The 24,399-nt window shown below is 43.2% G+C and overlaps 2 protein-coding genes across 2 annotated transcripts in view; both read left to right on the top strand.

Moving 5' to 3' along the window:
• Positions 1 to 830: 830 nt before the first annotated feature.
• Positions 831 to 5,758, top strand: myclb (MYCL proto-oncogene, bHLH transcription factor b). Its single transcript, XM_079367943.1, has 3 exons — positions 831 to 1,088; positions 1,937 to 2,621; positions 4,174 to 5,758. Exons 2-3 carry the CDS (start codon positions 1,982 to 1,984, stop codon positions 4,956 to 4,958), a joined length of 1,425 nt encoding a protein of 474 aa, XP_079224069.1. The 5' UTR covers positions 831 to 1,088; positions 1,937 to 1,981; the 3' UTR covers positions 4,959 to 5,758.
• A 2,435-nt stretch (positions 5,759 to 8,193) lies between these two features.
• The window catches only part of trit1 (tRNA isopentenyltransferase 1), a 37,666-nt gene continuing 21,460 nt past the window's right edge, over positions 8,194 to 24,399 (top strand). The window contains exon 1 of the mRNA XM_079368201.1: positions 8,194 to 8,432. Coding sequence (XP_079224327.1) covers positions 8,229 to 8,432 — 204 coding nt within the window. The 5' untranslated portion in view covers positions 8,194 to 8,228. The remainder of the gene's footprint in view (positions 8,433 to 24,399) is intronic.

The raw sequence follows: 24,399 nt of genomic DNA on the forward strand, positions 1-24,399 counted from the left end.
GAAGAGAGAGAAAGAGGAGAGGGGGGGGGGGGGGGGGAGCGAGAGGGCGTCTTATAGTTTGATGAGAAGATGAGGTGGGCAGACGAGGATTTCACGCTGTCTGCTTCATCACCAGGCTGAAGGGAAACTTAAGAGGAGCAGTGGAAGGATGTCTCCCAATCGTCACCCAAAAGACAGTGTGCCAAAGTTTGGGACGGCCTCTTGAAAAGGCAAGACAAGGAGGGTTTCATGTGGCAAGAAATACAAGGGTCAGCAGATCGTTGTGTGTGTGTGTGTGTGTGTGTGTGTGTGTGTGTGTGTGTGTGTGTGTGTGAGCATGTGTGTGTGTGTGTGAGCATGTGTGTGTGTGTGTGAGCATGTGTGTGTGTGTGTGTGTGTGTCTGAGCATGTGTGTGCAGCTGACAAGGAGACACACACAACGCTGCATGCAGACAGAGGCTGCTTTCATATTGACTCTCTCAGAGGGAGGGCTCTACATCATAAGCTTCATATTGATTACAAAGACGATGAGATGCATGGATGATATCAGATACCACAGCCATATGTTCACATAAAACACACATGCACACACACGCACGCATGGGCTTGTCTCTGCCTTTGCAGAGGCAGCCTTCCTTATTAAAGCCTATTTAAGCAGCATGATGATCCCAACGGTGTTAACAATTTCAAACACACACGCAGAGCCAGCTTTGCATAATTGTTGCACAGGCAAAGCAGTATCTTCTTTCGCAATGAGTGTCACTTAACTGTGCGTCTTTGTGTGACCTGCGCCTTTAAACGGGGGGCGTGGCTTTGCTACTACGACCCGCCTTCTATGCATAATAGCCAACTCTCCTTCCCCCGGATCATAGAGTGCAGTAGTCGGCAAAGAAAAGTGACCACAACCAAAGCCTGTGCAGCTCTGTGAGTGGTGGGACCGCGACCAAACGGACTCGGTTACCTTTGGCGACTGTTTACTATACCTGGAGAAAGACACCAAGCGGAGCAGCGGGATTACAAAGAATCATTGTTGCCGTTGCGTTTTGGACTACTCAGTGCGCACGGCTGATCTATGAGTACACAGAGAGGATTTTCACAGTCAGCACCAGGTAAAGCTCGTTTTTTTTGTTGTCTACAGTAACTTCCTTCTGAATGATGTGAATGCACAAGTGCAGGGAAGAGGTTTCGGGGAACAATTGGTCTTTAGAAGTCTTACTTTGAAGCTTCTTTCTTGCGCATCTGCAGCTTAATTAACTGATCGGCGCTTTTTAGTCGCAGCTGAATTCTTTGAGCCTGATGGGGAGTTGTGCCGAGGAGGAGTCAGATAAACTACTTTACATACGGCTTCCCCTTCTTCTTTATTGGCAGGTAGCACGGGTAGCCTACCTGTCTGTCCAATTAATCTATTACAATCTCATTTAATCGCTCTATTTCCTACCCTGAAGTCAGTAGAAAGCAGAACCCCTCCCCTCCCCTCCCCTCCTCTCTCTCTTTGACACAGCATACTACTAAAACACAGTTATGTAACGAAACCCTGTTGCGAAACTTGAACTTCTCAGCAGCAAAACAGAGGAGTTTAACTTGAACTTTGCCGCTTTTTAGCACAGGATTCATGTCCGCACGATCTCCTCATGTTTTTGCCTCTTTGTGGCACTTATTAAATTCCTAATAAAGACTCAATTATGTCCTTAAATATCACACCTTGTTCCGGTACAGGTAGCCTGCTTAGTCTACATCTGCTACAAATGTGTTTGTCTCTTAAAAAAATAGGTCGATGTGTTGCTGTTCCAAACATTATAATTAACCCAGTGTGATGCGTCCAAAATAGCTGCATTATGCACGGCCACAGAATCAGCGCTTTACCCCAGAGGGCAACATGTCTGCGGACAGGGGTGCGATTATTTTGATGAGAATGAAGCTCAGTTCTCTTACAACTGTGTGCTCTCTCGCCCTGCAGACAGAGGAAACAGGGAGTGATTCACCCCCCCTGCCTGCAGCCCCCATGCCGGGCATTAGCTCCACCGCGCCTCGTTATGAAAACTGGGATATGGACCACCTTGACCACTACCAACATTATTTCTACGACGACCACCACGACCCGGACGAGGATTTCTTTAAGTCCACAGCGCCCAGTGAGGACATTTGGAAGAAATTCGAGCTGGTACCAACCCCGCCCATGTCGCCTATCCGGGCAGTGGAGGGGTCGGGCAGGGTCGGGCTGCTTTGCCCAAGTCTAGGGGACAAGTTGGAGTGGGTGTCTCAGTTCTTAGGGCAGGAGGACGAGCAGCAGCAGCAGGATCTTCCTTGCAAGTTGACCACGGCCAATGACTCTTTTGGGAACCTGAGCTCCATCATCATCCAGGACTGCATGTGGAGCGGCTTCTCGGCTGGACAGCAGCTGGAGAGAGTTGTAGGAGAGCGCTGCGCATCTTTTCCCGGGACGGGGGCGGCGGCCGCCAAAGTCGCTGCCGTTTCCGCCGTCACATCTCCGGGGAGAGCGCAGACTGCCCCCGCCGACGCCTCGGCTCTCAGCGGACTGGCGTCGGACTGTGTGGACCCGGCGGCCGTCCTCACTTTCCCGTTAACCGGGGGATGCAAGAAACAGGTGTCCTCTGGTTCAGAGTCTCACAGCGACTCGTCAGGTCAGTAACAGATGAATACAGGAAAAAATGTTTGCATTATAGCCCGATATGTCATTGACTGCTAGTCATTGTGGTGAAGTGAGCTGTATGAATAACAGTGACCACAAAAACACACGCATAATGTTGGTTTTCTCATGTAACTATAATAACCTAATATTGATTTGTTTAATGAAGGTACTTTTTAAGGTGTGCTGAGGTTAACTTGACATGAATTAAAACGATTGCTTAACTTATTGAGTTAATGTTTTGCTTTGATTAGCTATTATCTGGCTCAGCATGGCACATGATGACTGCATTGCGTTACCTTGGTGCATGCAACACATGCTTGAAGCCCTGAGCGCGACACGCCCATTGAAACATCTGCTGCCTGGCTGAGCTCCAGCAGACCAGCTGCTCCCTCTCCCTGCATGCTCCTCCAGTCTGACTTATGATTTACAATATCCTCTCTGCATTGCCTAGCTAAGTATGGACACGAATTCAATAAGAGAGGGCAACTTGAAGTCTAATTATGTAAAACTTAAAGGAAGGAAGGAAGGAAAGTCAACACTTGCAGAGATTTTATTTATAGCCAGAATTCCTCCTCACTCCAAAATGATTATTATTTTTTTTCCATTTTCATAACCAAATGGTAGAAATTGGTATGCAGGCTACCATGTGATGCAGAGATTGGACCGTGCATAATGGTGTGTGGAATGTCACAAAAGGAAACTTGTTGCTGCATTCCTCCACTCAACAGGCTGCAGCGCCAATTGTGTCAGTGGGTGGATTTGGTCGGAGCCAGCCCGCGCTGTGAATAGAGCATGGATTAGCCATTTAGTAGGTCGGGCTAGGGCTGCAGAATTCTTTGACAGGAGTTTGAAGCGGTGTTTCACACCATTTCGGGGGATAATATGAGCTCAAAGGAGAATGAGCAATCATGGGAATAAAATAAGCTTAAGCTCCAATAAAAAGTCATTATGAGGCTGCTCAAGGGAATTCATTCTGTATGCCATGTAATATAAGATGTCATCTTTTGTCATATGAATACTGTTGTAAACAATAGGCAGGCACTCCTCCCTCCCTCCAGAGCTCTTTTGTGTCCCATCTTTACTGTTGTCCATACAAAGAGCACAGCTTACTGAGCAGTCAAATAATCAGTGCTGCAATTACTCTCCAAGTTGTGTTTTACAAGAGCATTTGGAACTCTCGTCAAGTCTGTTGAATCAAGTTGATGAACCTTTTCCTTGTGTTGGATAGCTTTATTTTTATTGTCGTTAAAATAGCAGAAAATGATTCTAAGTGTGCCACTTTGTCTCATCTGTCTCTGCCGCCTATTATTGTTGTCCACAAGAGTAAATAAAGACAGCTGATGTCCACTCAGGGAGCAGACCTGATTCAGCTTGTGTTCAGTAGTGCGTGTGTGTAAAAGCAGGCCGATTTTGATTTAGAAATGTATAGTTGTTTTCTTACGGGGACTTTTGATTTCTTGATGGAGGCAGGAAAGTGTCAATCCTGTGCAGACTCTTCTCAACTCTAGCATAAACTTTAACGCCTTTTACTTTTGTTGTTTCAGATGATGAAGACGAGAGGGACGATGACGAAGAGGAGATTGATGTGGTGACAGTGGAGCACAAGCAGCAGCAGCAGCGACGTAAACCTCATCGACTGGTCAAAACTCGTAAACCGGTGACCATCACAGTGCGAGCTGACCCCCTGGATGGCATGAAGCGTTTCCACATCTCCATTCACCAACAGCAGCACAACTATGCTGCGCCCTCCCCAGACACACTCCCCCAACCAGCTGAGCCACCTCGGAAGAGGGTCCGACAGGAGGTCTCCACCCAGGCCTCCCAGCTTCACCAGAACTCTCATTACCAGCAGCCCCGGCCTGGTAATGCCCCCCTGAACTTTGACAGCAGAAAGTGTCATGTGACTGGGGTCAGGTCAGAATCGCCCAACCTCAGCGCCTCCTCTCCTACCTCCTCAGCATCTCCTTCGTCTCCCCCATCCTCCTCGACAAGCTCTCACTCCCTGAGCTCTCCGACGAAGCCCCACTACTTTCCCCACCTCTCCAGCCCGCAGTCCTCAGACTGCGAGGACACGGACAAACGCAAGGCGCACAACTTTCTGGAGCGCAAACGGCGGAACGACCTGCGCTCGCGTTTCCTGTCCCTGCGGGATGAGATCCCAGGCTTAGCGGACTGCCCAAAGACGCCAAAGGTGGCGATCCTAACTCGAGCCACAGAGTACTTGCATCAGCTGCACACCAGCGAAAGGCAGAAAGCTCAGGAGCGGAAGCAGTTGAAAGCTAAGCAGCTGCAGCTACTGCAGCGACTGGCACACCTGAAGCGATCCTGAGCTTGCATGGTCGGCTGTCACACACATGAACACTCACAGATCTGTACGGGACGAAATGAAGGACAAAAGACACTAAAGTTCACTTTGAATGGGTCACGTTGGAATTGTGCGGGTGGATTTTTGTTTGTTTGTTTTCTACTTTTGTGGTTTGCACATTTAGCTTCTAAGTGATTGACAAGGTTGTAAGCCAGTCACGGCGGCAAGCCAGGGATAGATTTTTTTTTTTTTAATTTTTTTTTTTTTGGGTTATCTTACAGGCAGGTTCATATGTCCATGGTTTCTCAATTTAGGTTTGTTAAACTGTTATATCCCCCCTTGAAAATAAAAAACTGAAAATTGCTTGCTACATAAAGGCTTGTTTTATATGCGGCACTTTCTAGCAGCAAAACTGCATGGTCTGCTCAGACGTCACTTCGGTCATGAATGAGCTCGGTGTGCTTGCACGGCAGTGATGTCTCTATTTTCTGTGTGTCATCAGGCTTAAAGCCTCCCTAAGGTTCGTACGCCTTCAAATGTCACCTACTTTTGTGTCCCGTACTTCTACGTGTTTGGCATACAACGTGTATGTTTTTGTTTTCGGGTTGTGCCTTTTTTTTTTTTTTTCTGCTTCAGTTTTCCTTTCCTCTTTCATACTCCACACCATGTAACCTTCACTCTGATTCTTATTTTTCTGTCTTTCACGTTATTCAAGTCCTCATTCAAAGAATCAAACTTTGTGCTGACTGGTTATGGGAATGTGGACTGTAGTGGGACTATACAGAGCCTTGGATCAATAATGTTACAACTGGGAATAGATAAACAAAATTACACCTTACAAAAAAAAAAAAAAAAAAAGCTCAGGTTAAGTCCTCACTTCAGTGCCTGCAGATTTCCTGTTATAACTTCAGCTTTTCTATCTTGCATCATCAATGTCTGGGAAGCAGCACCATGTCAGCAGAAACAGCCTTTTTTTTGTAGCAGTATTTGGAGACATTTAGTAAATATATTGCCATGCAGGCATTGTTTAAATTTGATTATCAATTTTTAAACACTTGCAGAACTCTTAAAAGATCTTTACCCCAGATATCACTCTGTATTTAATATACTGTATGTGCCATGGAGACTAGCTAAAAAGGTGAATATTGGCTTCAAATAAACCACCAAAAATGTTAAATAGCTTAAGTAAACTGTATTTTTAAGCAACATCAAAAAGGTAATTTGTTTTGGCTTGGAGATGAAGCCCCGTGAGTTCCGACTGTATGTGTCTTTCATCTTGCTGTCAGATTTTTGTGAATCATTAATATTTTATTTTTTTTGCATTCGATGTAAAGCCTATAGAAGCCTTTCAATGTACGTAGATTATCCTGTTGGATAATGTGTATATAGTACCCTTACTGTACAGTCCTTCCAAACCAAAATCAGAGCTGTCTACTAAACTCATCCTAGTTTCCTTTCGGCCCTGAGTCCTGAATTCAGGTCGAGCTTGCTGGCTTTTCAAAGATAACTCAAAGCTTCTATTTTTGTTAATAAAATGATTATGGAAAAAGAGTCAAAATAAAACACTTACCGTACTGAACATTGATCACACTAGCCACTTTGTCACTACTTTTTTTTTTTTTTTGCATTGCCTAATTATTTTCCTTACCGTTTGTTACTTTTTCTGTCTCTGGAGTTTATTTGTACAAGTCAGCGTTGACTAAAGTTTTATACTATATTTTCCTACCAAGCTGTGTTTCAGTGTGAGCTAATGACTGTTTTTGTTTTTGTAGCATGTAGGGCTTTACTGGTGGGTGTGTGCTGAAGATTAGCATGTATGGTCTGCTTTCTCTCCAGGGAAAGCAGTGAAATGCTCCTGTATCCAATCCAATCACTCTAGCTGTAGCACTCTATCAAATGTGGCGTGGAGAAGGATGGGGGGGGGGGGGGGGGGGGGGGGGGGGGGGGGGGGAATTAAGAGGATCTACCGATTAAACTTCTTGCTTTGCGTAGCCTTTAGTGACCCCCAAATTGTGAGCGCTTTCTCCTTGCTTTTGAGCAAGCCTGGTGCTCCCTATTGTTCCATAAGCCATGCATCAGTGAACACTGTAGCCTTGGAGCTAGTACTGTAAATGACTCGATTATGAGTAGCATGCCCTGCTCTTAGCAGCACTCAGGAAACTCCCAAGTACGCTGTAGCCCCTGTGACAGGGCCACAGGCCGTGCTTGAGGAAAACATCCCCTGTTATTATATGCTGTATATTTATAATATAATGCTCAACATGAGTGGAAAGGAAGTGTGATATCAGAGGAGTCAAGTGTGATATCAGAGGAGTCATGATGTACTTGGCTAAACAAATGCATCACAATATCATGAATGTTTATTTTTTTCCTCCTCTGCATCAGCTGTAATTTAATTCTGCTCATTCATTTGGCACAAACTGCCACCAGCCCAGCTTCAACAGGTTGGACCCTTTTTAGTGGTTTTTCAATATTTCTTTTTGAAATTGTTTGACTTGTTTTGGTCACTGGTCTCTTCTGTTGGCACAGTCATGATAGCAGTGGATGTGGCTTATTACCTTGGGAGTTTGACTATGGTGACTTTGGAGCCTTGTCTCAGCACTTTGTTTTTATGTACCTCATAAGCCTCTGTGTATGAAGAGTAAGTCAGAAAAATAATAAACATAAGGTTTGACATCATGAACCTGTTTGTCTTCTCTGCAGGGCCTATGTGACCACACATGCCTATTTGTTAGTCTGTTGCTACAATTATGTGTAAACACACTACATTAATTTAATTTTCTTTAGATAACAATAAAAAAAAGTCAGTCATTCGCACCACCTGTATGATTAAACACCCCTCTCTCTTTGCATTTGTTCTCTCCAGCAGTCTCCAAGGTAACCCATCCTAGCATCTTAACCATGGCAACAAGCATCTTTGCTCCCTGCTGCAGTGATCTGTTTTCATAGAAATCATTGTAACCATGTTGAAATCATACATATATCCAGAGCATTTCATAAACAATGAAAACGTCATCAGCAATCACATGTTCACAAATGCAACAAAAAAGCAGGATGAGTCAGTTCAGACGGTTTATTGGCTGGTAAATATTATTTTCTAAATCAGATCCCTGTAGCTTATTCTATACGTGACAATCTATGTTTACTCCACATCAAAAAGGCTCCAATATTCAAATAATTATTAAACAATTTAGTCTCCTAAAATGAAAGACCCACCATTTAAACCACAATCAATCACAGTTGTCAGAGTAACGTCTGGCTGTTGCCTGGTAACAGAGACCACCTCCCATCTGCATGCCCACTGCGCATGCGCGCCACCGTCAGCTGGGTGCCAGCATCATGGCGGCGTCCGCTCTCAGCGTGCAGCGTGCACTGAGGAGAGCGATGGTTCCTTCGTTGGTGGTGATTTTAGGAGCTACCGGAACTGGGAAGTCCAAACTGGCGATCGAGATCGGTAAACGACTCCAGGGAGAAATAATCAGCGCCGACTCCATGCAGGTAGGTGGACTGTAACAACCAACACAGGCCCGAGAAGTCCTTGACACGGCAGCCATAATGCTCCAATAAAGCTAAATAAAACATCTGCTGTGCAGCAGGTTTTTATATAGATCAGTTAAGAAGACAGCAGACTGTTATCCAACGTCGTCACACTTGTTTTATGTATTTTTGTTAAGTTAATGTAACTACCTGCGCATGCTAGCAGCAGTTAGCTCAAGCTCAAGCTCAATTTAAGATGGAGATTGTTTTTTTAAAAGCTACTAATCCTCTACCATTACAAGTTAAACGTCTGCACTGACTCGTATTTAAAAAGTAAGCTTCACCTTAGATAGCCTTTATTCAGCGTGCCTGCAGGGACACAACAGAGACTAAAGAAAACAACACACATCCTCTCTAATACAGTCAGCAGATGACTTCATTAAGAGGTTATACACTGAACCAGCTGAGTGTAGAGACTGTCCTTTTTTAATCTTCAACAAAACTCATTTCAGTCTCTGTATAGAACACCTTTACTCTCCACTTGTTTTCTGTCCTCCTGTCTTGATCCATCTAAATAGCCTGATACTAGTTCTAGTTGGACTTAGAGTATCCTGTGTATTTAAAGCTCTTATGTTGATTTTAGAGGCTCATGTGGATAAATTTACACTACTTATCACCTCACATACGTGTGTGTGTGTGTTCTCCTACATATACTTGGCTTTCGACTATTCAGCCAAAAAAAAAAAAAAAAGAGAGATTGTGCAGCCGGTTCAGGCATTGAAAAGAAACGATAAAGAAATATTCAGTCTGTTTTACTTGTTTGCTTTTGTAGCTCATTAAGAGTGAATCTGTCTGTGGTTTCATAATCACATAAACACACCTCACGGGAGCTTAAAGTGTGACGTGACCTCACAGTAAAGGTAAACTTCACAAGGTCCTGGATTTATTTTCAATTAAGGAACAACTAAAATATGGATTAGGTCCAAGGCTGGGTGAATAGTGTTAAGGAATAACTGTAAAAAGTTAGATTATACTATGTCTGATCATCTGCTATTGAAAATATGAATCATAAAGAGAATGAATCATTGCTATTTCTTTAATATCATATGACAGGATCTCAGATGAACGACTTCCTGCTTCCTGCGTGTGTAGCCTTCAGATATAAAATAAGAAATTGCAGGATATAAAAAGTTATATTTGATGTATGTGTATAGTTACTCTTCAGCACCCCACCTCCCCAAAAAGTCTTTCATGTATAATTGGTAGCAAATAATCACACACACGTTTACTTTGTGCAAAAAAGTAACTTGGCTCTGGGCCAATCAAACTGTAATGGGCTTTGATCAGTCATGAATTCCTGAATACTGTATTTTATGTTGGTTTAAAAAAGTAATTGGTTGAATCTGTTGTGTGTCTTTTATTGCAAATTCAGTCATAGTAAAAATAATGTCATTCAACAGGAAGTCCTTAAAAGTTTAAAATATAAGCAGCAAGATCCTAGTGTGTTTGTGTGATCACAGTGACTTTCTCTCTCTCTCTCTCTCTCCCTCTCCCTCTCCCTCTCTCTCTCTCTCAGCCCCGCCTCCCTACTGGTTCTCAGGCTCTGTTGCTGCAGCAACCAGAGTGCACATACACAAAAGACGAGGTTTAATACAGGTTTGAGTCAGGGTCACAACACAGTGTGGACACACACACACACACACACACACACACACACACACACACACACACACACTTTAACTCCACTTTATCCAATCTCAATCTCCCTCTTTCATCATATTTCTCCTGCATCAGCACCACCTTTCTCCCCACCCTCCTCCCCACCCTTGGGGTGCATTGTCCTTGAGAGTGCGAGTCCCAGTGGGGAGTGCCTTTTCCAGCAGTCACCTGGTACTGGGTAAACTGGGTTACGCTAATAACATTGGAGCCCAGAATATCTCAGCGACCAGGAGCTCTGGTTGAGAGAAACTGTGGCCTACTTTGAGCACGGCAGCCCCAGCCTATCTCCTCGTTCGCTGGCCTTGTTGCTACCCTCCTGTTGGTGTGTGTGACAATCGGAGAAAGCGAGAGAGACATGCAGACATGGAGCGAGTGAGAAAGAGACTGCTTATGTGAGAATGAGGCGGTGTATAGGCGAGAGCTGGCCTGTGTTGTCTTTGGGATAGGAAACAGTCTGGTCTTGTTTGGGAGAAAGCAGCATTGTGCTGAGCTGGTGCATATTCAGCGCCGTGCTACGCTGGCCCAGCAGCTGATAGTGAATGGGCACGCTGTGGCCACTGTGGAAGTGTCCATTGTCCCACAGAGAATTGGTTCCCACAGTCCCTAACACTCCCATTGTGTTATCATCACCCCCCCGACCCCTGGCCCCAGGCCCCCAACCCACAGTTCATTGGACATGCAGGGGGATATTATTCACTCATTAAATGAACATGCTATCTATGGCACACATGAAAACACCCGGCTGTACTGCCAATGAATGAGTCGCTGCCAAAAAAAAAAGTGTACAGCATGGGTTCCCAAAGTGGGGGTCCTGGGACCAGTGGGGGTTCTTCATAGGCTTCCAGCCAAAATATCAGGGTTCGGTCATTCTTTATCAAGTGGAATTATGGGAAAATGTGCACGAGTGAACAACCCCCTCACCTCACTGATATTGCACTACGTCTTGTTTAGCCAAGTCGTTTAATTCCATGCAGAGAACAAGAGGTTTCCTGAGACCAAGTTCATCAAGTTACATTGAAATATTATTACAGAACACTGTGTTCATTACCCAGTTTAAATTGGCTCTTTTGCCCTTTAACACTTCATTTCCCGTGGGTTCATTTTGTGCAGTTTTGATTTCAAGGTAAATGGTTTTCCATCCTCTCTGTTGCTGATTTTTATAAAATAAGCCGTCCATTAAACCTCATTCTGCATCAAAAATGTAGAATTTGTTGGTGGAGGTCTTGATTTTAGGATGGGTGGTGTAAGCTTGCGTAGTATTGACCCATCATGTTATCAGCAGGCTTTGGTGTAGTGAGCAGTAATCACATCCAGGCCGTCATCAGCATTTACTCATCTCTAAAAAAAAACTAGTCTAGATCTATACGTTTACCTGAGGATCTGTTTCATGCTGCGTCATGAAAACTAATCAGTGTTTACATTTACAGACTTTCTGGAATGCATCAGAAATCCTCGATCTGAGCTCTAATAAAAAAAAAAAACCCAAACAAATAGTTTACAAACTGTTTATTTGGCATGTTAGCCACAAGAAAATGTTTCTTTTTGGCTCACAACTCGAGTTGAAAAAAAAGAAAGATTAATATAAATCTTGAGATTCTTATCTTTTGAGGTTTAAAATAGATTCATAACTCCCCCCCCCCAAAAAAAAAAAAAAATGTTTTAGCTAATCGGTTTCTCTCTGCTAGGTGCTAAGGCTAGCTCTTTAGCTCAGTAGAATGCCAGATTGTGCTGCAAGAAATGCAGCCAGTCTCACAGATGAGAGGTGAAGATCCTGAAGTAAACAGATCCAAAAATAGACTTTGAATCATGAATCGTTTTGAATTGGGGGGGGGAAAAAAATCTGAATAGTGACCTCAAGATTAAGAATTGAATCGTGAGACAACCAAAGATTTCCAGCCCTACTCATAACACTGCAGTAGAGTGAAGCCTCTGTTCACATCAAAACTGAGACCTAGCAGAAAAAGACAAAAGAGCACGTCTCTAGGAGATGTCACTCACCAAGATATGATGACATTTGTCTTCCAGTCATATCTGGAGGGGAACATTTGCTTTCTTATTTTTTAATCTGAACACACCGTCACATCTATAGTCACTTCTCAAGTTTGACTGTAAACGCTGCAGTTCAAGGTCCTGGCTGGAAGTCATTAATTGGTGATTACTTACAACACCAGAATGCAGCAAAAGTTGTTTTCTGGTTTTCTACCCACTGATGGTTGCTCATCAGGTAGAGAAAAACTGTGGAGGGGAGTTAATATGTTTGGAGTAATGTGTGTATTTAAGCTTGCTGTTGTAGATGCAGCGGATTCAGCTGACAGAACTTCTGCACATTATGTGGAACTAATAAACAATTGTCTTACTAATACATCAAGGTACAGAGAGGCTGCTGCTCGGATTGTTTTTTACGTGCACGCATTATTTGATGGGAAGTTTTTGATTAGCTTTAATGGATAAACATGTTTATCAAGTGTCACCTCCTGGGAGAGGAGGACTTACTGGACATGGCCTCTTGACAACAATGAGATGTATTCTTGGCATCAAGGACTTGATAGTGTGGTGATGAAGTGAGTGCACGTCTGTGGCGATTCATGGAAGGTATGCTCAGACTTACAGTGTCAACTGTTCGTTCAGAACTCTGATCGTTGTTTGTTTAATGCTCTGCTGCAGTCTACCACTGCTGGTTACTTACTTTGTATACAGGAACTAAGGACCAAACATGTATAACCCTAAACCTTCATTTAAGCTGAGATTGTTTGTGTCGGACAGACGAGTGTTAAAGTGCAGCATCCATTGTACAGAGAGTCACATATCATACCTTTAAGAATGTTGGCAGCTGTCAGTGTGCATGTTTCCTGTCTTTAGTTGTCTGGGTGTCTCATTTTAATACCATGGCATTATGGGAGTTGCATGCTTTAAGGATGATATACACATCTGCATTACATGTTGCAATGCATGAAGGAAGGAGGCAAGGAGGATAACTTGCTTGATTAGATTTTTCTATCACAGGAAGTGGTCTGTGATAAATATTTGTAATTAATCAGAGATGTGAGTGTGCTGTGAAATGTAACCAAATCCATGCTGTGAATGCAAAGTTTACTGGAATTATGAGTAAACGATGCACTTTCTTAACACTTGTATAAAGGCCATCAACATTATGAAACATGGACATAGTGTGGACTCGTCACTGGTGAGGCGTTATGAGGCCAAATGATGGGAGCGGCCATATTGGAAATGCTGTCTGCGTCTATCTTTTGAATCAATCCGAACACATAAAAAGATGGAACGTGGGCGGGCCTTAAGCCTCCTGGTATATGGCTTTAACGCGCCTTCCTGTTGGTCAACTCGGCCATGACGCTAATTCTGAAAACGTATGCATAACTCTTAGCCTTGCTATAATGAAGATAGATAGATAGATAGATAGATAGATGGACACTTTATTGATCCAGAGGGAAATTCAAGACTGACATGTTTTAAAAGCGTTTAACCGCTGGACAGTTTCTTTACGAATGAAGAGCTTTGACTATAACTGCTTTTGAACCAGGCTATAAAATTGTTTGATTTCAGCTGTAAAAGCTGTAAAAAGCTTCATGGTGGTCTCATTTTCCGTTTGGTTAATGCTCATGAAAGACTTTAATTAATCAACACTTTCCAGCCTCCTGACAACATGAGGGCATGAGCACATTTCTAATGCTTGCTCACAGCTTTCCGTTTAATGCATCAACTAAAACCCATGTTTACAGCCTGGTTTGTCAAGAGGCTTAAAACTGGCCTCCGCTCCAGCTCCTGGCCTGTTGTTCGGTTGACTTGAAGTTAGGTTGAGCTTTTCCAGGATGGTGACGACCGCCATCACTGGGACTCCAAATCCCTCTGCATTAACCGATGGCCGACGTCACTGAGTATCTACATTAGATATTTCCTGTCAACATGTTAACTTTTAGCTGTAATATGAGGCTTTAAGTTTGTGTGTAGGTTACTTCTGGTGTTTCTGTCACCAGCCCCAAGCAGACAATCAACAAATGCAGGATTTTGCGCTTTCATCTCCGTTTCACTTTTCAACAGCAGACGTTGCCCGTTGCTAATTACTCATTATCAACAACTAATGGTTTCACTGCAGCGTGTAAAACAAGGGGTGTGTTTGTGTTTTAATTGGTGGCAAGGTTGGGGTGATATCATACTAAAGGGTCAATCCGAGGTCCTTTAGGCCAATTTAACGGGTCATGCACATGCATGCACCAACTTAATGGTTTGTAGGACAATTAGGAGTATTGATGACTGGTGACCCGTTTTTTTTTATGTCAGCCGGAGCAGCTGTATGCTCTCAAACACGTCATGATGAGAGAGAACATTTCAACAAAGGACAACAATTTGTCAAGCTTGTGGTTTTTCTGTTGTTGTTGTTGAATGTGAGTAATGGGCCCGAACAGTGGGAGAGCTGTCATGTGTCATCTTGACCGTTATGGTGCCATAAAAGTGGACTAAAAGAGGTCTTTCTTAGCAGGGGAAAAAAAAAGCACCAAGACGAGGAGCGATGTACCTCTTCAGTCATAAATTTGGAAATGTAAGGGTCATGAAGTCCACAGATTTGTGGCCGTGAGTGTTGTTTCCTATTAAACGTTATGCCTGAGAGATTGTTACTCATATGCACACGCAGTCATCAGCACCTACTGCTTATCTACGCATTGAACACATCCTACATCCACAGCATGCGATGCTGTGAGTTCCCTTTATTTCGCTGCCCCCCTTTCTCTCTCTCCTCCTCCTATTCTCTCTCCTTGTGTCTCTCGCCCGCTCTCTCTCTCTGTCTGGTGTGGTTATGATCTGTCTGGGATTCGACGCATCTGTTTGTATTGCAACTCGTGGGTTGCTGCCTTCCACATCCGATTTATGATGCTCCTTTTTAAGTAATCCAAACCTGAGTAGGAGCGCGGCAAAAAAAAAGAAAAAAAAGATACTCCTATTTTTTTTTGTGCATGTATGTTATTGTGTGTTGCGGGTGTGGTGATGCGGTCACCGCCACAGTACAGCAGCCAGGGAGGAGAGAATGGGGGGGGGGGGGGGGGGGGGTGGTAATGCCATGAATGATTTATTAGTCTGGCATTACTGGGCCATTCCCCACAGAGAGACAGATGAGAGGAAGATGGAGGGATAAATCGTTGAAGGATGTTGGCCTTAGGGGGAAAAGGGTGGAAAAAGATAAAAAAAGGAAGCTAGGTATGCTGCGGCTAATTTAAAGATGGAGGAGTGAATTCAAAGACGAGGATGAAATTCAAGAGATGCAGCTTGGATGTTGGGTGTTTGGACGGTCGTGTCCAGTGGTCAACATCAGGACCAGCTGTTGTCATTTCATTTCTGGACCAGATTACAACCCTGCTGTTGTCAAGAGATTTCAACCTTTACGCTTTCATCACAGTTATTCTCTGAAGGTAACAGATAGAAAAAGTGTAAAGGCCAAATATTTTTATATTTAGATCATAAAGCTTTGCACTTATGTGGCCCTTGTAGAACTGACATTTTATTGGACAAAGAGCACTTATCTGACATTTTCTTTTTTTGGTTCTACCTTTGAAATTGTGACTTACTTTGAATTGCCTTCATAGTGAAACCTCGGTATATTCAAATCCTATGACCTTATGGCATTAGCTGGTAAAACAATAACATTTTGTTATGATGATGTGCTTTTTTTGTATGTAATTGAAGCAGTGAGTGGTTAGAAGGAGAGAACATGACTTAGATTTACATCTATGATAGTTGCCCCCTACCTTGCTCAGCACGATTGTCCCTCCTCCCTGCACTCACATCGCTCCATGCCCAACTGGGCTCGAGCACAGTAACCTCTCTACATAGCCAACTACATCATCACACCTGTGGAGGGCTGCCAGAGCGCTAAGTGAGGAAATGGAATATTTGCAGTTTGCATAATGAGGTTAAAATTCACAGACACAAGATCCCATCATTACTATTAGTGTCATGCAAGAGAGGTGATGAAAAAACCTTAGGTTATTTGCGTAACCCCGGTTCTCTGAGTAGCATGAGTGAGTGTCTTGCTCAGTTATCATTTTGACATTGAAAGGCTGAATATGCAACATTTTACACATAAATACATCAGACATTGATTATATCCTCTGAAACTAACTCTGTGACTGTCTACAGTGAATGTAACACTCAACTCAACTCATGCTGTCTGAGCCGTATCTACACCGTGTTTACATGGACGGAACAGTCAGCTCATCCCATGAGTATAAAATTGAAGGGCTGGAGAGAAGAAGGATAACATACTATACTCCTTCTCGTTTTAATGTCACTTTAGCATTTTTAGATCATTCGTCGTACGTGAAAAATCCTTATGTAATCTGATGCTACTAGCAAACAAAACGGTGCTAACATTCGCCTGCTAGCAAACAGTGCAGCTCAAGGGCCCACTGGATGAAAAAGTCTCATATTCTTCATTTAGGATTCCTCGATTGATTCACAACATCAACTAAGTAACATGAACGATATCGCTCTACCCTTTAATTACCGCCAGCTGTCGATTAGCGGCCGTAGACTGTATGATAGCTGCACAGTGAATTTTCTCTAGTCTACAAATGGAGAACGTGAAGGCAGTTTTACTGACTTCGTGGCTCGTCTTGGGTCGTTTTGGTCAGATATGGACCTCTTACATGAGCAGCCGTACCCAACTGTGACGAAGTCCACCCCTTCTATCTGTGCTACGGCTAAGGAATGTGCAGTGCTTAGCGTGGATTGGAGCTCTCGCACTAATCAAACAAACGGCACTTTTTGGGGGTCAAATGTGCTGCTGAGGTACGTGACGATTGCCTGCTGTGAGTGCGTCCTTAAAAAAAATGTTGAGACGTTCCCGGTCACCAAAATGAAGTAAGCTTCCTAAGCTAGTCAGCTGTGTAACTGTATACATAATACAGTAGAATCCTTATCTGTAAGGAGTCTGAACTTCTCCAAACATGGACACATTTAGACGTCATGTGGCAGTACATTTTAGTTGAAGTGTTTTCTTTTAAAATGACTAAAATTCATGCTGGAAGATAAATTTACTGACTCTTAACTGGATGACAAGGTTTGAATCAGGAGACCAAACTGTTTTGGAAGAGAAACAGAGACACTAGAATATTTCCAGCTTCGCTACAGTTTGTGAGTTTTCACTGGATCACGAAGCATCTGAGTTGATTTTCCAAAACTGATAGCTCCTCAATGCTAACCGTGCTAACCAGTTTTTGTTGTTAGAGATTCATATTTAAAGGTAGATTGATATTTAGTGAAGAGATGTGTCTTAACTCTCTGCAGGACAGCACATGACTGTTTATCCTGAAATATTTAATGAGTGAGTAAAAACAGTATGACAATCAGTGACATCACACTGGTGCCAGATCAACTTACTGAGGTCAACATTTGTGTATTCCTGTGAAGAATTATGGAAAAAATGCAATTTGAAACCAGGGAGAGAGAGAAAGAGGGGAATGACATGGAGCCTCAGGTGGGACTGTCCCCTGGCCGCTCGCTTCAGTTCAGGAGAGCGTCCTCTATATGGGACGTACGCAATAAGTGCTCGGTCTCCAGACTGTGCCTCTTTAAGAAGTTCTGATTAATGTTGAATTAAAGACTCCTCTCTGAAAGCTTACCATATCCCACTTTTGCTCTCTCTGAATCTCATCTCTATGTCTCGCGTGTTTCTTCCTCTCTACATCTTCCCTTTTTTTGTCTCGCCCTGCTCTTTCTGTCATGCCCTCTTTCTTTCATTCAGCCATGCTCCTCCCTTATTAATGTGGCGCAGGAACAGCTGTCTCGTGCAGGGTGTAAGGTTGGCCAGGCAGGCTGGCTGCCGGCTCTGCGGGGCCCGAACACTGAGCTCATTGTATCTTAGAGACACACGCATACCTGTATCACTGATTCATAAACACACACACACACACACACACACACACACACACACACACACACACACACACGTTTCATGAATATGCTGATATAAAAACTTCTATTTGAAAAATCTGTCATGAAACATAACCAGCATTTGCTGAAACCAAAGAACTTCCTCGGCACTGATTAATTCTCCATCAACTTGTTGTTGTGATTGTGTCCCTCCACCCCAGGTAAAACAACCACTGAGTCATCACCTTTTTGTACGTCACTAAAAATGTCTCGACTGTCAGCCCTTCGATCTCTTTCTCCGTACTGTGACATCCTCTTTGAGTTTTCTTTGGAAGTCAGAAGTAAACAAAATCAGCTTTGTTGATTTTTTTTTTTTAATCTTTCCTGTCTGCACAACTCTGAGCTCAATCATCACTCCAATTTGTAGCTCATTCCCACCGACAGCCTCGACTGGAAGTCTTCATTTCTCTCTCATTTGTAGCTCCCCCTCGGAGCATTTTCATCTTCATATCTTCCACTCAAGTGACTCTTTTCATTTTTTTTTTCTCTCTGCTTTGCGCTCTCATCATCTCCTGCTTTGCGTTTACTCTCGGGTCTCCTTGTCCTCATTAATGCAAAATTAAACAATCTCACAACAATATATTGTGTTATCAGATCACAGGCAGTTCACCATGTGGAAAAAAAGCTGTTTTCACATATTCATTCCTGAAAAGGTGTAGTTGATTTCAGGTAGACTGTCCCTGACGGATGGGATGGAGGTTGAGGCCTAATGACAATTTTAGCCTTTGTATCAATGTTAAATGTAATTCAATCACAATGCCAATAAAAGAACAGAGAAAAGCATACTGGCAAGCAGAGTAAAAGCAGTTTGAGCATGTGAAAGAACAGGTTCAGTCAGTCTATGCTCGTGTCCGATCACAGGAGGTAAACCTCACCAACCCTTCGCGCTGACTTGGGTGAATGTTCCTTTTGCGTTCCCTGATGTATTCACACGTCACAGCTCAGACGTTCAATTTGGGGACGGGTAGAAAAGTGTGAAAGTAATCTAATAAACGCCAACTCTGAGAGGGAGAAACGAGGAGCTACTGTGGAAGAGCCAAAGGAGGGAGGGATTGGATGTGACACTGAAGTGATTTTTATTTTTGAACTTTGCGTTATCAGTTGTTTGGTTAATTGTCAATGAAGCCGACAACATGAATTTTCTGTGCTGCATTCGCTGGTTATTGGATTGACAGATTCCCCTCATATCCACTAATCTCTTTTTTGAAATGTTTGCGTCCTTACTGCACTGCATTGATATCCACAATAACAATCTTTGGATGCAGCGTTCTTGTTAACCAACCATTTACCTTTTTTTTTTTTTTTTTTTTTTTTTTTTTTTGAAAGATTTTTTTTTTATGGTTGAAAAGCCTGAAGATTGTCCGTCATTTTGGTGCTTTAGAAAACTGAGGCCGATCCACTATTTTATTCTACTATTCTAGCACTTATGATGAGGGGAAATCTTGCACAGAATTACTCTAACGTTTACAATGCCACTGAATGACACAGTTGTGGACAGTTAGGATGGGCCGTCTTCAAGAGGTCTGTATCAGTCTGGATCTGTTGTGCATCATCTGGTTCTCCCCCCTCTCACCATCCCACATGCATTTGGGCAAATGTGCAGTCAACCACGGAGACTGTAACCAACGCACAAACCAACTTCTCACCCCTGTAAACTTTATTGAAACGTGTACATCTTGGGTCAAAATAACAGGAGCAAACATCAACGGCCATGGGTTCAAGTGTTTCTGTGCCTGGTACACGTGTTGTCTGTGATACAATGCGATACACTTTATTGTCCCCCAGGGCAGCGCCACCAGAAGTTCTGTTCTTCCACGTCAGAAAACTGCTGTCTAAATCTTTTCCGTCTCAGCTGCTCAGAGAATCGACTGATCAAGCTTGTGCGAGCCAACGCTGCTAAGAAAGCTAACTCTAGCGTACTTGCGCCAGTCTGTCTCATCAAGACAATATCTAATCAGAGCTATTTAGATTTTTGTACCAGGCTCAGGCTGTAAAGGTACAACTCTTTCTGTAAATAACGTCTTTTTGGAATGTAGTGTGTTTGCTTGAGGCTCTTGGAGTCGGCCTCAATCAAACACCTGACGAACGGCAGGATTCGGCACTTCTCTGTTGGCTTCTTTTTTTTTTTTTTTTTTTAACACCACAGGTTGCCACATTATGACCAAGTCTTTAAACCCAACCCCAGAGAGTCTAACGCAACCTCGGCGGGTCTCATCTCAAGCCTCTTTTTCTCGTATGAGATCATCAGGTATTGAAATTGAAATACACTGAAGAACAATTAGTCCCAAGTGTTCTGTCGATGTGGCCAAAGTCACGTTGTTAAAAACTGCAGAAAAAAATGCGGCCATGCATTTCAGTCCGCCTCAGAATGTAACACACATCCTCAATGCGTCTCGGGAGCATTCACGTCTGTACTTGAATGCTTTCCTTCTTCTTATGTGATCACTGATGTCACAGGATAAAAAAACACTATTCATTATTTTTATTCACCTTCATCCCTCAGCATTATTTCGCCATATTCTGACTTTCTGACTTTCCTCTCTACAGTCTTCAGGTGTGTGTGTGTGTGTGTGTGTGTGTGTGTGTGTGTGTGTGTGTGTGTGTGTGTGTGTGTGTGTGATTACTTGGCAGACGCAGAAAGTGAGAGCGGTGGAGGAGGCAAAGTATGGGTGGCGGTAGATAATGTGTGCAGATTTGTCAGTGAGCATCCTGTTCTCTGTCACAAGTACACAGCACTCTTCTGTCTCCTCTTATGTCTGCTCATCTCCCGTTCTCTCTCGTCCTCTTTGACACTCTCTCTCTCTTTCCAGTAACCCCTTCAAGTCCTTCAGCCTTCGTCTACCTTCATCTCCATCCGTCCATGCATCCATCCCTTCCTTCCTTCCTTGGCTTGACAGTGGTGTCGTGCAGAAAAGCGGTGAATGATTTATGAGGCTGGGTTGTTCTGCCCTGCCCTGCCCTGCTCCCCACTTTGGGCTCGCCGCGGTGATGGAGAACATTTGGCGAAGTGCACGCAACCCACACACACGCACTTTGACCAAGGACATGATCTGGAACCTGCTCCGCTGTATTGACTTCACAAAAAGTGTCTGTGGAGTTAAACAGGAATGATGCCATGAAACACAAGATTTAAACTACTGGAAGATGCTTGTTGACTAAGTAAGGAGGTACTCGACAGGATGTGGTCACGCTATGCACTGTAAAGTACTTCCTGAACAGATAAAGTTAAGATAAAACTGTCTTACGTGCTCTGTTTTTTTGTTGTTTGTACTTTTGTCTTTCTTTGACAGGACAATGATTACAAAGAAACGCCATCTAACAAAGGCACATTTCTTATCAGTGTCAGGCCACAATAAATACCTGAAATATGTTACTGTTAGAAAGAAACCGAAAGCCACCATAATTTCAAGATAATTAAGGAAAACTGAAAATCCGAATGATTTAACCTTGAAGTGGTAAACTCCGAGAAATCAACCCATCACGAAGCCTTGATGATAGTTTCATTAACTGTCTCTTGCCATGCAATAAAGAGTTCACAGTTAAGTGATTTGCATTTAAAGCCAAAAAAAAGTTTTGTCTGCTAAATATTTGATTCATGATTTGAGCAAAAAAAAAAAAGATGTATTGTTTAAGGCTGCAGCCGTTTTAAATCTTCAAATATGCACCAACTTTGCTGGTAGAAATAAACAAGCTCGAAGGACTTAACAGGACAGGACTTGGTCGGAAGCAGCTCTTCTTTGAGGCTCAGCGGTAGAGTCAGTCATCTCTTTAGCAGAAGGTTGGGGGTTTGATCCCCAGCTCCTACGTCCACATGTCGGATGTTTCCTGGGGCAAGACACTTATCTCCGAAGTTGCTCCTGCTGCTTCGTCGGCGGCGTGTGAATATGTACTCTGATGGGCACTTTACAAAGAAGCCTCTGACATCAGTGTGTGAACGGGTAGGTGTGACGTGGTGTAAAAGTGCACTGAGTCGTCAGAGGAGTAGAAAAGCACTTTTTACGGGAGGGATGTATATATGTGGGGTACTTCAGATCAGAAGACGTTTAACTCTTCAGTTTCTCACTCGTGTGTCTCGTTCGCCCTCTCTTGCATCTGAATTATCCTACAGCTGCAATAAATATACCTTAGCCAGGTATCATCTATGTGTGGGAAACACTTAAGCATGAAGCATGTGCGACAATTTATAAATCCTAATCTAGCGTGTGACGAGAATTCTCTCTTAAGTTGTTATTGCCTGGAGTTTCCGAAGATAAATCAGTGAAAGAGCAAGACGGAAGTATAGCCAAGACTTTCATAGCCTTAAAATGATTACATTTTCGGTAGTTCTTATATTAGAAATAAAGAGGCGTAAAAGTAAAATACTGTTTAGCTAGTAAGCTGCAGACAGACGGCGACAGCTTGTGTCAGAATAGTTAAATCTATGGTAAACGGAGTGATTTAAAAAAAAAAGTCAACTGTCTAAATATTTATAATTCTTCAGACTGCACCTGATATGAACCACCTTAACTACATAAATAATAATAATATTACTACATTTTAGAGGAGAGAGTTGGAATAGTCTATACAGGAGGTGACCAGGGTATTGACAAAGATGGCGGTGCTGTTGGGTGAGAGAGACAGGCGTTGATTGATGTTATTGATGTGTGCTTCAAAGGAGAGAGAGGGCTGTCGAGGATGACACCCAGGCTCTTTACTTGGGGGCAGGGAGGGACGGTGTAGTTATCGATAGATATTGCAGGGATATCAGACTCCAGAGTGGATTTGGTTCCAACCAGGAGAACTCCCATTTTGTTGCTGTTGAGTTTGAGAAAGTTATGAGAGAACCAGGATGGAACTTCAAGGAGACAGTTTGAGAGGGATGAAGGCGAGAGGGCGGAGTTGGGCTTTAGAAGACAATTGGAGCTGGGTGTCATCCGCGCAGCAGTTAAAGTGAACACCAAATTTGAAATGTGAAAATGTGACCGAGGGGTGGGAGGTAGATGACGAAAAGGAGAGGACCCAAGACAGATCCCTGAGGAACACCGGTAGTGACTGGGGAGAGCTGTGTTTTTGAGTCGAACAAACCAGCAGGATGATTGTTGTTAAAAGTCCAGAGTCAGCTGCCATAAGGGCTGTCTCAGTGCTATGAAGGGGACGGAAACCAGACTGGAGTTCTTCAAACAGGTCATAGTGAACCTGAGCTGCAACTACTCTCTCCGGCATCTTTGAGAGATGCCGAGATTTAGGCCTATTCATCCTTTAATATTGGCATCTTTTAAAAGAGAAAACAAAGCTGTGACTCTCTCATCTCTGATCTTTCCACTTCTTCCCACTTCAGCCGTCCAGCTGACCCCAACGTCACAAAGATCCTTAACTTACAATGAATCGCTTGTGTTGAAACGTTCACAAATTTGACAAAAGGGGAAAAAGCTCACGAGTTAGTCAGGAGTGACTTTTTTTTTTTTTTTAATCCATTCTTTGATGCTTTTGAAATAATACTTATGTGTTCATGTGCCGTCTGACTGACTGTTGATGAAAGGCTGTATTTTGTTCTGCACTGGATTAATGAACAATAGTCTGCTTCACACAGCTTTTCTTTATGTTTCACTCAAGGCAGTCTTCAACCAGAAGTTCCAGCCTATGTGAAATGTGAAATTGTTTGGCACGTCTTTAACTCAAAGGGGATTCATAAAGTTTTCCTGGCTCAGTCTGGTACGCGCTCTGAGCCACACAGACGCGCTTTGAATGCTTGGTGTTATAGACTACACACAGATGCTGTGCAGAGCTCAGGGTGTTATACAGAAGTAACATTTGCCTCATATAAGGAGTCTGTCACAGTTTGCCATCTGCAACATGATTTCAGGTATTGTTTTCTGTAAAATCCAACTTGAATCTCAAAGTATTCAAACTCTGCTTTGACCGTTTGTATGAATGGCTACATCTGCACTGACTCTAAACTGGTTTGGTTCTAATCTATCAATTGACATTGACCAGATAATCTGGCATGCAGTTCCTCTTTGAGTTGGTTGTGAGAGTTAATCAATCCATCATTCATTCACTCTCCCCACTCTCTCTTACTGTTGACTCGACAGTTATGACTGGTTGGGGGAACATGGGGCCAATCTCCAGTTTAAGCTAACGTGAGCTAGCTGTGCGTCACTCATTTTTAGCTTCATTGTCAACTTCCTGTTAAAACGTTGTCTCTGATGGAAGCTACGTCGCTTTACCTGTGCTGTCTCTTACTCTGAGACGCTTGGATATGTCACTTTCAAGAGTCAACTGAAAACGTTTTTATTTGTCCAGGCTTTTAATTAGTCTCTTTTAGGGCTGCTATGATTTTTGTACTGTC

Source organism: Symphodus melops (genome assembly GCF_947650265.1).
Source record: "Symphodus melops genome assembly, chromosome: 18".
NCBI classification, from domain to species: Eukaryota; Metazoa; Chordata; class Actinopteri; order Labriformes; family Labridae; genus Symphodus; species Symphodus melops.

Excerpts from the sequence above, each read along its gene's own strand:
- myclb (XM_079367943.1), top strand. The coding sequence starts at position 1,982 with ATGCCGGGCATTAGCTCCACCGCGCCTCGTTATGAAAACTGGGATATG. Across the intron at positions 2,622-4,173 it reads GTCTCACAGCGACTCGTCAG|ATGATGAAGACGAGAGGGAC; the intron begins GTCAGTAACAGA and ends TTGTTGTTTCAG.